This window comes from Spea bombifrons, chromosome 11, assembly GCF_027358695.1.
Source record: "Spea bombifrons isolate aSpeBom1 chromosome 11, aSpeBom1.2.pri, whole genome shotgun sequence".
NCBI classification, from domain to species: Eukaryota; Metazoa; Chordata; class Amphibia; order Anura; family Pelobatidae; genus Spea; species Spea bombifrons.
The window spans coordinates 1,537,039-1,549,415 of NC_071097.1; the positions used below are offsets into that span (position 1 = coordinate 1,537,039).

General features: G+C 46.2%; 1 protein-coding gene across 4 annotated transcripts in view; it reads left to right on the forward strand.

The window, feature by feature from the left end:
• Positions 1–12,377, forward strand: part of ZMIZ1 (zinc finger MIZ-type containing 1) — an 81,647-nt gene that overhangs the window by 62,848 nt on the left and 6,422 nt on the right. For 3 of the 4 annotated variants that reach the window (XM_053450972.1, XM_053450973.1, XM_053450974.1), the window contains exons 7-9: positions 10,859–11,003; positions 11,521–11,635; positions 12,141–12,358. In XM_053450972.1, the coding sequence (XP_053306947.1) occupies positions 10,859–11,003; positions 11,521–11,635; positions 12,141–12,358 (478 nt within the window). Of the gene's footprint in view, positions 1–1,810; positions 1,992–10,858; positions 11,004–11,520; positions 11,636–12,140; positions 12,359–12,377 lie in introns of those variants that run through there. The other variant, XM_053450975.1, reaches the window with a different exon arrangement.

A 12,377-nucleotide genomic window follows, 5' to 3' on the forward strand; every position in this document is an offset into this window, starting at 1 on the left:
AAGGTTTACCCCTTTTGGGGTAAAAGGGTACCTTCCCTGCCCCACAGCTAAAGTATCTACACTTTACCCTTATTGGGGGTTTTAGAAAAAAAAATGTCCATCAAAACTTTATTTAGAGGGTGGTAGGTAAGTGGAACAGCCTCCCAGCAGAAGTGGTAGAGGGTAATACAGTGAGGGGATTAAACATGCATGGGGTAGACATACGGCTCCTGAATCTAAGACGAGACCGACGACTGATTAAGGTTTAAGTCTTTACAGCAGGAGAAATGGGCAGACTAGACAGGGGCCGGATGGGGCCGATCCACCGGCAGATTCTAGGTTTCCAAAAGTTTTGAACGTTTCGTGAAGCGGTACAAATCTTGCGATATTCCTGCAGATTTTTATTGCGATAACTGTGTGTTGTAACGTCTGCTGTCTGATTGTCAGCTCTTGGGGTCCGTGGAGAGTTGGTGTGCAGGGACTGATTCCATCGGCCTTCGCCTTCCAGCTATAAAGCTCTTGGAAAATGTGCTTAGTAAGCTACCATCCCCCCACGTCCCATAAAAAAGAAGACTTCACTCTACAAAACCAGATTCCTTTTCCCTAACAACATACGCGCCATGTGCTGTGCTCCTGGCCAGGGACACCAGGCAATGCTTCTATTGCCACCATAATCACCTATTCTCAAGTAGGACAGCTCTTAACACATAGTCTACCATTGGATAAGGTTCCTTCTGTCCTTTCTGCTCAACAAATGTCTTTCGAACCTTCCTATCATCTTCACGGGCCAGAAGTCCCCGCAAAGTCTCCATGAGGGAGATCCTGGTGGCATCTCTGATGGCCACAACTCCATGAGCTTCATGACCCATTGTCCAAAAATTATGTGTTGTCTCCATTTAACAACAAAAAAAGTTTGGATTGGTCCTGATAGCTGCATCTGGGTTGGGAACACATTTTTGTGGTCAGGGACCATTTCTAGAATACTTTGGACATCAAGGTCCTCCCTCCTACCACGTTTGGTGGCCATCGTAGGAAAACAGAAGTATCAAATTTATTACAAACTCTGAGGTTCTAATTAAGAAACTCTTTCTTCCTCTCGATATATTCCCGTCTCCCCGCCATGGATACGCGGCTCCTTCTCTTTGGACCTCCTGGTATCGTCTTGAGGACCACTGATGGTCCTCAGGAACCAGTACGAGAACCTCGTTAGGTGACTACATATTGGCTTATCGGCGCCGGGTAACCGTTGAGTCTCCAGTTATAAAGGTGGAGAACTGTCCAGATGCTCGGGCCGGTGGAATACTTTTGTTTAGCGGAGCGGGCGTCTCGCGGATAACTCCACATTTAGACGATCAGCGCTTCTAGTGCCGAGGTCAGCCTCTGGTTGTAACCCCCCACCCCATGTCCATTGATCAGGTTGGGGAGGTAAACCGCAGTCTTACTGATTGAACCGGCTTCCCGGTGTCATGCGCGGAGTGCTAACTCGCCACTTAGAGGTACCCTAAGATCGGGGAGGGGGGGCTTCAGGGGCTTTTTAGACAAATCTGCATTGGTTTGAGCCAGAATCACCCACGAGGGTGGCAGAGATGCTACCTCATGAGATCAGCTTGGAACCAGACTACCCCCCACCCCTCCACCCTGGGGTATTTGTCTAAGAAGGGGTTAAAGGATGGTGTTTAGACCCTCCCCTCTGTGTAAGTTTTGTAATGTGAGCTGCATGGCTTCTCTCCTTTTTTTTTTTTTTTCCTCTTTCTCTCTCACCCCCCTCACCCAACACACACACACCTCCTCCTCCTCCCCTCCTCTCCTCCTCCTTTTCCCTCCTCCTCCTCCTCCTCTGTCTCTCTTCCCTGCCTTCTGGCAAATGACTTAGGCTGAGTGTGAATGTATGTGTGTGAATGGTTGCTGTGTGGTTTGCGTGTGTGTATGTATGCGTACGAGCAAACGGCACGGATAGAACAAGCGACGGAGGAAGGCGAGCTGGAGCGACGACCCCGCCGCATGCTGCAGAGGTGAGATGCGAAGCCCCCCCTTTTCTTTTAATCCATTTATTTCTTTTTTTCCACCCCACCAAGCCGGCCGATGTGGCTCCCCGTACTGCGGTAACCGCGGCCGGGAGGGATACATTGTGTCTGCGTGAACTTAACGCGGTTCCTTTCATTGTCTCCGGCGGCTGGGTACGCGCACACACACACACTCGCACACACACTCGGACACGCACACACACTCGCACACCGCCAGTTGGCTGGCACGCAGCGAGCCATTAGAACGGGGATCCCATCTGTTCTTGGTTTTTGCCTGGAAATCTGGAGTCGCGCAATTAATATTTGATGAGTGCGGTAGCCGGACAGGCAGGAGACGGGGAGAGGGGAGAGCGCATTGTGTCCTTAGGAGAAGGGGGGAAAGAAAAGAGACAGAGAGACAGACACCTTATGGGCAGGCAGTGGCCGTCTAATGCCGGGATTAAAGCCCCCCGACCTGCATGCATTTTATTTTTCTGGGTACCTGCGCCGCCGGGATCTACGCAGCCCTCCCTCTCTATAGCATAAGTGTAGGTGGCAATAAACTTGTGGGCAAGTAGCTTATAGATGGGGGGGGTTGGTGTCTGGAGGATTAGAGAGAACGAGAGAGGGGTGCAGTCTCTTTTTTTTCTTCTGTTGTGCGCTTGTAAAGCATTGCATTGTGGGTGAAGAGATGCCCTGCATGATGTGTTTGTTGTTGGGGGGGGAGTGGCAATTAGGGATTTCACCCCTTCGGTGGCACCAGGAAAGCAAGGGTTAATGCAGGTAGCCCCCGTTGCCATCGAAGCGTCTGGTGGCATGTCTCGGCGGTTTGCTTTGGTGATCCCGCCGGTACGGCCAGATATTCTTGGATAGCGTCGATGCCATCGCCCCCCCCCCAAATCTAGATTAGGGTCGGGGCAGCGGGGGGCAATAACTGATCACGCCAAGTGCCCAACTTTTCATCCCATCGTGCCCATGAAGCCAAAAGAAGTAAGCAGTAGGCATCTCCTCCATGTGGCATTTAACCCCCCCCCGCACAGTTGACATCATTTTGAGGCTGATAAGCAGCGGTTTGGGTTCTTGGCCGCGTTCCCCGTGGTGTAGTAAACAAGCGTTGTGTAGCTCGTGACGTGACTTGTTTAGGGTGGACGCCGGTGATCCAGACGCGGCTGTAAATTGCTGGCAGGGACTCGCGTCTGTTCCTGGGAGCCGCGCATGGCTGACACGGGGCTCTGGGAATTGGGGTGAGCCATCGAGTGACACGGGCATGAAGCTCCACTCCCATTGGTCGATGTCCGGATGCAGTAATCGTATATGTACACTGCGTGCGTCTTACTAGTTCTGTCTGTGGTGTGCCGCAAAAAGTCGCGACGTAATAACCATTAATTTAATTTCATTATTTTTTTTCTTTAAATGTTTTTCCTCCCCTTTGAGTTAACTTCCCGGTATACATCCATCTTGCGCAAGTTTATTGGTTAAAAGTAGACTTTTCAGAGAGAACTCCTCCTGGAATGTGTTCCAATAAAATGAATAGGTGGAAGCCGATAGGTTGCCATCAGTTGTGCCGTAGCCGGCTTTAGTGTTGTGATAGCCCGCTGGGAGCAGCCATCTCGCTTTTCTAGTAGACCTCACGCCAGGTCGAAAATGATCCAGTATTGTTCACGCCCAAAAAATTGAATTCGCTAAAAGTAAGCAGACACCAAGATGTTGGTGACCACCATGGAGGTGAAGGCCATCAGAAGGTGGGGTAGATGTTTGGTAGAACAAAGTCTGTTGTGAGCTCTTACGACCTAATCTGAGAAGCGTTTCCACGCAACACGTTCATAGATTTCTAGAATGTCTCTTCACTTTCTACAAACTCGTGATCTACTTTCTCTTCTCATTCATGATCAGGACTTTATTGATGATGTCCCCTCCATTACTCTTAAGACCCCTTCTCTCTTGTGTCCCCTGTTATCAGAGAATGTTGGCCTCTTTTTTTAACTGCATGGCCTTTATCTGCCATTAGTAGTGGTGGGATCGCTAGACTGCGCCATAATCGAGGACGGGCGTAGCTGAGATCTGGGAACGCGCCTTCATACGTATCCAGATATCCCAAAATATTTCCTCACGATGCTGCTCAGAAGGTTCGTCAGAAGATAATAATGGGTAAAGCCAAATAGGAAGTGTTCTACGAAGGGAGGACCACTCGTTTGGGAGGTCAGCCAGACCCCTGGTAGGCCTGAGTTGACCTCTTGGCGTGTTGATGGTGGGCATAGTTGATAGCAGGCAGATCGCAGACCTACACTCCAAAGCGATATCGAACGTGAAGTGTCATGGCGTTCCCCAGTAAAGTTCAAGTTCAGCTCCTGGTGGAGAAGCTATGAAAATACAGGGTCCATATTGAGAAGATAGTGAGGCCAACATCTGAGTTCATAATCGAAAGCTCTGGATCTCAGAAGAGTAATAACAGGGGGTTTATTCCCCGCAGGGGTGGACAAATCTAGGCCACGTTGGAGTCTTAGGTGGCCTTCACTGGGTGAGATACTTCTTTGGTGTTACCAAGAGGAACGAACGGGGGACAACTCATTGGGTTTGATTGGGAAACCCTGCGTGAATTAGACCAGGAATATATTTATATCCGTAAACGAGTATTTCATTCATTGTAAAATTCTTTTTGGTTTCTGGAACATTCTCTATAGAATTCCGGTGTCATAAAAATGACTGGTGCTCTACAAGAACGTTCAGAAGCCGTCGCCTTCCTTGTAGCATCTCCCTTTCTTCCGGGCGATGCAGACTCCTCCAGGAACTCTCCTGCTTAACCTTGAGAACCGAGAGGTATGGAGAGGGCTAAAAGTCCTCCCTCCCCCATCAGATCGCTCTGTTAACTAGAGACAGATAGTTCCTTCTGGGGGCTTCCCACTGTGATGGGATTATTGTCCCATAGAAAGCGTGGGGCTTTAAAGTGACCGTTTCTGAATAGGGGCTTGTCCTCAATCCTTTCTACTGTGTTACAAATTGGCATATCAATGGGGCCAGGTGCTTAACCCCCCCCTTCATTCACATTTCTTCTTGCCCTCTCGGAGGGCCCTAGAGATGATCTCTTAACTTGGAATCCATGATGTCTACATTGTATCCTTCTGGGCGATTCTATCAGTTATTGGTCATCAGAAGATCCGTATCGGTGCGTATTATACGTCCGCGTCTAAAGGGAAAGGTTCCCTGTGAAATTTTGGGGGAAATTCTTAAAGATTTGGGTCTTTAAAAAAAAAAAAAAAAAGTATTTTTAAAGAGACAGTGGTTTTCACACAGGAACGTGGAGCTGGGGTTGAAAAGAGGCGAGGGAGACTCCTAAAAGGAAAAAAGTCCTTTTTTTGGAAAAAATGTATCATATTTATGATAGATTTAGAACTTTTTTTTTTGTATTTTGACCTAAAGTTTTACTTTAAAAAATTTCGGGGCGTCTTAGAATCGGGTCTGAAAAGTCCGTCGGCAAACATTTTCCCCGGCTCCTGGGGTTTGTCTAGACTCGAGATATGGTATCGCTGTTACTGAAAGGCGTGAGAAATCCCGAGCTCAGCATCTGTCGCCCATAACGACAGGGCAGGTCCTGTTTGGCTCGCGTCACCCAAAACGCCTTGTACGACGCTGCGGAATACGGTGGCGCTATGGGACTTAATGAATAATCTGTAGCTTTTGGGATGGCCGGAGTCCTGTGATGAGAAATAGGAAATGGTTATAATACCAACCGTGGTTATTTTGTTGCTATTGGATGTTTTTTCTAATTTTTTTATTTTATTTAAGTGATAAAGTGTTAAGATTCTTTTCCACGGCCACATACAAAAACCATAGGCAATCCACTTCATTAGTAGACACCGCCCCCAAGAATCGTTATGTTCAGTTACTTTATCTTTGTTTAAAAAAGACATTTTTTTAAAAAAAATTAAAAAATTGAAAATTAAAAGGAAAAAATAAAGAAAAATTAGGAAAAAAATTTGAAAATTAAGAAAAAAATAAATAAAATATAGAAAAAATAAGAAAATAAAACTGGAGAAAAATGCAGTTAGAAAAAACAAAAAATATAGAAAATAAAAATAAAAGTGGGGAAGAATGCTGTTAAATTTTTTTTTTCAAAAATATAAATTAGAAATTGAAACTGGAGAAGAACAGCGTTAGTGTTTTTTGTTATCGCGGTAATAATGGCGTGCGTTTAACGCGTACCCGCGGCCTCCCTGCTGTCAGCGTGATGTGGGTGATGGCAGATCTCCCGTTACATGAGCTCCGTGGGACCCTATGGGTTAATGCACCTGACTATGGCGTTCCATTAGCCCAACTTTGCTCTTTGACGGCCCCCATCCTGCCATATGCCTCTCCCTGTGACACACCAGCTCTAAAACGTCCCCGCCAGATGTGCTGTGGGGGGGGGGGTCGTTTAAAAAAAGACCCCGCAACACGGAATTTACACCCATGGGGATTTCACTGAGTAGATAATGCTCCAGGTTAGGGCCATTATCCGCGCGGGTATCACAAGGCTACGTCTGGAGGGGAAACATTAACACAAAACAGAAAAATCCCAGAAAGTTTGCGTTTTTTGTGATGCTTTTTGTTCATTTTTCATATTTTTTTTATTTATTTTTTTTTAGCCGGTTTAGAGCCCAAAAGCCTGGCGGTGACCTCACTTCCTGTTCACTCATTTTGAAAGTCGATGAATGGAATTATTTAAAAAAAAATTAAAAAATGTTTTAGGGTATAGAAGCCTTCCCATTTTTTATATGTATATATATCTATATATATTTCAGAAATGGTCCGTTTTAATATTTTTTTACGAAATTTTATAATTTTCATAAAAAAAACCCCAATTTTTACGTTAATAGAGCGCCGGCCGATCCCGAAGCTCTGTTACAATAGTCATTGACGTCGGTTCTTTACAGCGCATGACGCTCGCCGTGTGAGAGTGTTAACCCCTCGAGTACCACAGGGGGATGAGCAGATAAATACGCAGGGCTAACAAGGGCGAGAGCAGGTAGACCCCGGTGTGGCGGCCCCCCACTTGTGCTTGCAGGCAGGGTCCTGTGTCAGATGGAGGAAGGGCCCGTGGATCCCTTCTGTGTCACTTTGTCCCCCCCCTCCCCCGAGGACAGTAGCGTCTATTTTTAAACCGGTGACACGCGGCTTTCTGCATCGGTTTAACCTTCTCTGCGGCAGAGACGGCAACGATAATCATGTTAACAACAGTCTCCGGGGAGGAAAAAGTCTGTCCGTCCCGTGCGTGTGTCTGATATGCCTTGTTTTTCTTTAAAAGACGGGGTGTCTGCTTTACATGAGGGTATGAGTCCTGCACCTGTTGCCGATGAAGCTGTATCAGCAGGTCTGGATCCTACGATGTGGAGGGGTTGCCGTAGGAACCGGTGACATTTTTCTACTTATTGCCGATATAGGGTGAAATCCCTCCAATGTTGTTTTGTTGGGGGGGGGACTTGTTAGTATCAGCCATTTGTATGATTCTCGCTCTGTTATCTGACCCCCAATCTACTAAACCCCCCGACTCCTTATCATACTGCCTGTGAGGGACAATAGAATGACTCAGTCAGGACTTTCTGACTAATGAAAGTCTATGGAGGAACGGACTTCATTAGCATCGCCATAAAGCATCAGCTCAGTGTGGTGTTTGAGCTGGGAAATATTCCCAGCACTGGGGGTTATATAACTGTATACAGCGCTGGGGGTTATATTACTGTATACAGTGCTGGGGGGTTATATTACTGTATACAGCGCTGGGGGTTATAGTACTGTATACAGTGCTGGGGGGTTATATTACTGTATACAGCGCTGGGGGTTATATTACTGTATACAGCGCTGGGGGGTTATATTACTGTATACAGCGCTGGGGGTTATATTACTGTATACAGCGCTGGGGGTTATATTACTGTATACAGCGCTGGGGGTTATATTACTGTATACAGCGCTGGGGGTTATATTACTGTATACAGCGCTGGGGGTTATATTACTGTATACAGTGCTGGGGGGTTATATTACTGTATACAGCGCTGGGGGTTATATTACTGTATACAGCGCTGGGGGTTATATTACTGTATACAGCGCTGGGGGTTATATTACTGTATACAGCGCTGGGGGGGGGTTATATGACTGTATCACTGTCCGGGGTCGGCCCCTCATACTGCGCAGTAAAGTCAGGTAGAACGAATGTTCTTTTCTCCTGCAAAGCGTGGATTTAGTGTAAAGTGATGTCATCTTTTTCGGCGGAGGCTGTTTCGCGCATGCTGTTTCCTGCTGTTCCTGCGTCTCGTGTTTGTCATAAAGCCCCGGTGCGTGCCGGTTTCAGAGCACACGATTCTCCCATCTTCTGGCTTTTGCCCCCCCCACGCCATTGCTTCATTACCCCCCCCCCCACCAGTAGGTGGATGCTATTTCTGTCCCTTGCCTCTCACAATCGATCCCATCGCCTGGCAGCCGGGCGCGCAGGAGCCGTCTGAGCCGTTCTGCGCGTCACCTGGGACATTGTCTCCTGGCTTTCCTTTGTTTCAAGACCTAATTGGTCCGGCTGTTAACCTCCTCACTGCCAGCAGAGGTGGCCACCAATTAGGAGGATGTCGCCCCGTGTCTCACAAACATCTTATAATAATAATAATATTAATGTAAAAAATGTTAAATGCACTCATTCCATCTTTTTATTTTTTGTTCAATTTTTTTTATATTTTCTATATTTTTTATATTTTTTATTTTATATTATAGATTTCTTTTCATTTTGTTATACTTTGATTTCCTATTTATTTTGTGCTATATTTTTTTTTATTTCTATTTTTTTGTTTTTTTTATTTTATATTATAGATTTCTACTGATTATTTATACTTTTATTTTATATTTATTTTTGTTCTGTTTTTTATATTTGTATTATATTTTTAAATTTTATATTTTAGATTTTTTTGTACATTTTTTACACTTCTGTTTTCTATTTATTTTTTGCTTATTTGAAAGGTGTTATTGTTTCTCAGATGCTTTCTGAGTACAAAGTATTACTTAAATATATTAAAAAAATTTATTTTTATTTAGAACATTTTACTAGTGAGTTTTTGAAAAGTGGTCCTATCGCCATAGCGACTGATAGCATCATCCAATCAGCAGGGACATTCCCCTGGTTCCTAAGGTAATAAAAACACTTCTAATCATGTTTAGAAGTCAATCTATAGTTACTAATTTTATTTTAGGGGGGGTGCCCTAATTAATTTTTTTGCCCCATGCAGGCTTACGGTTTAATTTTTATATATAAGGACAATACCTTCAAACCCCCCGGCCCCCCCCCGTTTAAAAAACCAAACTATTATTGTTTCTCAATTAGTAAATTCCCATGGAAAACACAGATGGGGGTGCTAGACTAGCTTTAGAAAAAAAAAAACAACAAAAAAAAAAACAAAAACAGGTTTTGTGCTGGAGGGCTGAGATAACCTGAAACTGCATGGGTGGTTGTCCGGCTTATGGCCCCTGGGGCCGGATACGGCTATAGCGTCCTTCCCGCTCGCTTGCGGCCGTTATATACCCAGCGCTGCTGCGTAGTGTTCACATATATTTTCTCTAAAATTAAAAATATTTTTTTAAACATTTTTTTCACAGCATAGCCTGATAATTAGTGAACTTTTTTAGGGTTTTTTTTACCAGTTTTTTATTTGTTGTATTATTATTATTATTTTAATTTTTTTTACAGTGTATCTAAGAAGCTGTAACCCAGTTTCTGTATTGCATGTGAAGACGGGGTAGCTTGGGAAATTTCACCCCCCACTCTTTCTGCCCCATTGTGGGGTTATTTATAGGGCAGGGAGGGCAGGTATTGCCATATGGCACAGAGAGGGCTCAGCCATATCCCTTTCCCTCCATCTCTCCCTTACATGCAGCTGCTTTAAGCTTCCCCGGGTGGGGGGATGGGAGGTGGTGGTAAAAGTGTCACCCCCCACACACACACACACACCAGCCTGCTTAGATTTAACCCGTCGGTGGCAGGCTAATTATCAGCTCCAGCGGTTTGCAAGCACAATTAAAAGGTATGCAGCGGGGACGCGATTGTTCACCCTCCGGCATTAACATATGCAAATCCTTTCACACCAGCAGGGGGAGGAGCGAGACCCTCGAAAAAGAATAATAATAAAAAAATAGTCCTGGGGCAATAGGGTTCCAAAAAAAACCTTTCAAAGAATTGGACATTCTGGAGAAATCTGGGGGGGGGGAAAAGTTCGGGATATTCCGATGGTGTGTTCCGGGGCCTTTCCCAAATGATGTCTCCAATACGCTCGTCGCGTTGGCTATTTTACACTTTACGTCAAAACGAGGGGGGCCCTAGGCCATTCCTTGACTCTACATTCCGGGGGAGCTCTCTCATTGACCTAACAAAGCTTGACTCAGTCAGCCGGATTCGCGGGCGTCCATTTTTGCGCGGCTATCAGACCCCGCCCCCCGCGGGAGCTCACCCGAGACGCCCGACCTCTGAGTAAGAGTTGAGACCAGCTCTCCCTTCCTGTGTATGTTTAGCGTGTTTTGAGCCCGCTGCCGCTCGCCCTCGTCACGTTGCGTTTTCTTTTGGGATAAATAAGCCTCGTCTGCTAATTAAAGAGCCTCCAGCTGTCTGCGGCCTCCGTTATATACGCAGAGGGGAGCGGGCTGCGCATGGACGCCCAGCACTGCAGTCCAGTCCAACGCAACGGATCCTTGTCGCCACCTTGTGGTTGCTCTGGGTATTGCCTCTGTCTACCCAATTCCCAAATGTCATTTTTTGGTGTAGGCCAAGATATATGACCACCACTCTGTCTCTGAGAGACTCTCAGATGTGTTATTTGTGTCCCAATTCCTCTGAATTCGCCTAAAATTCTGACCCTTTCTGACTCCCCCAGCGCTCCTTTCCTCGTGGTGTGAAGAATTGGGAAGGCTACTGCTTTTACGCCACCAGAAGAACAGACAGAACGAGCAGCCGGGGAAGATCCCTATGCAGCCTCCCATGAACTCTTTGACCTCTATGAAACCTTCTCTGTCACATGGGTAAGTGCGCCTTGACCCCCGAAACCAGGGCCGGTTCCATTTGGCCCAGAGCTAGCGTCTTACCCGGACTTGCATGATCATTTCGAGTAGGTTGAGACAACGTGTGTCTTCTCCTGTCCCCCCATTTCCATTTCTGTTGTAGATCCTTAATGATTTAAAGAATAAAACATTGATTATACAGCTTTATATTTGAAGCACCTTGTTAACTTGACAGATCCTTCGGGGGAAAGATTTTTTTGTATGCACACAGCGCTTCCTGTTTAATCTTACAACAGGAAGTGCCTAGAAAAAAACATAGCGTGCAGAGCATTCCATTTGAAATGCGCACAGGTGTTTTAATATAAAAGTGGATTAATAATTTCGATTTTTTTTTTTCCCTTCTATTTTCAGTAATACTAGTTTTCTGAATTTTTCATATCCTGTCTGTTTTAACCCCCCCCCCAAGAGAAAAAAAATACGTTTTTGTTCTCTGTTGAGATTTATAGGTCTGACTGTTTTCTTTTTTTCCTCCCCGCAGTGATGGGTCTTTCCCTTACGACTCTGTCCCTTGGCAGCAGAACAGCAGTCAGCCCCCGGGTTCCCTGTCTGTCGTCACTACGGTGTGGGGAGTCACAAATACGTCTCAGAGCCAGGTAAGTCCACCACGCGACTGGGAACCTCCGTTATAGTCATAATGGTGTCCATCTGACATATGAACAGAGTCTTGGAGGTCTCCTTCCTAATTTCCAAAGGAAACCTTGGTTCTGTAGACAGGTTGTAGCCTACCAGGTCATGCGTAGGTCCCATAACTATCTCCAGAGACATGCATTGGAGGACTGGTGGGTAGAAGACTTGATGGGGGGGGGGGTTCCTGAGTTCAGCTTAATTCTCCCACCCCAAGTCCACATCTGTAATGTCCTTCCGAGGATTACTGGTGGTCATAGCCTGAAACCTTAGAACTGGCCACCAAGTAGACCTTCTACCTGACCTTCTTACCCTGGTCGCAGTTGGACAACCATGGGGCTCATCATGGTGATCTTGGGAGGTCTCTTTGAACCGACCCTTTAGTATTTGGGTAGCTTGTCCTATGCTATATGATGAGGACAGTTTATTAGTCCGCTCTTCTAAGGACGCCATGTTCCTTGGTTTTCCTTCCAGGTCCTGGGGAACCCCATGGTGAACGCCAACAATCCGCTGAACCCAGGTGGTAATCCTATGGCGTCCGGCATGAACAGCAACAACGCCGGGATGAACTCTCCGCAGTTTGCCGGACAGCAACAGCCCTTTCCCACAAAAGGGGGATCCAACCAGCCGTACATGCAACAGAGCATGTACGGGCGCCCCAGCTACCCAGGAGGAGGTGGCTTTGGCGGCAGGTAAGCCTGGAATCCTATG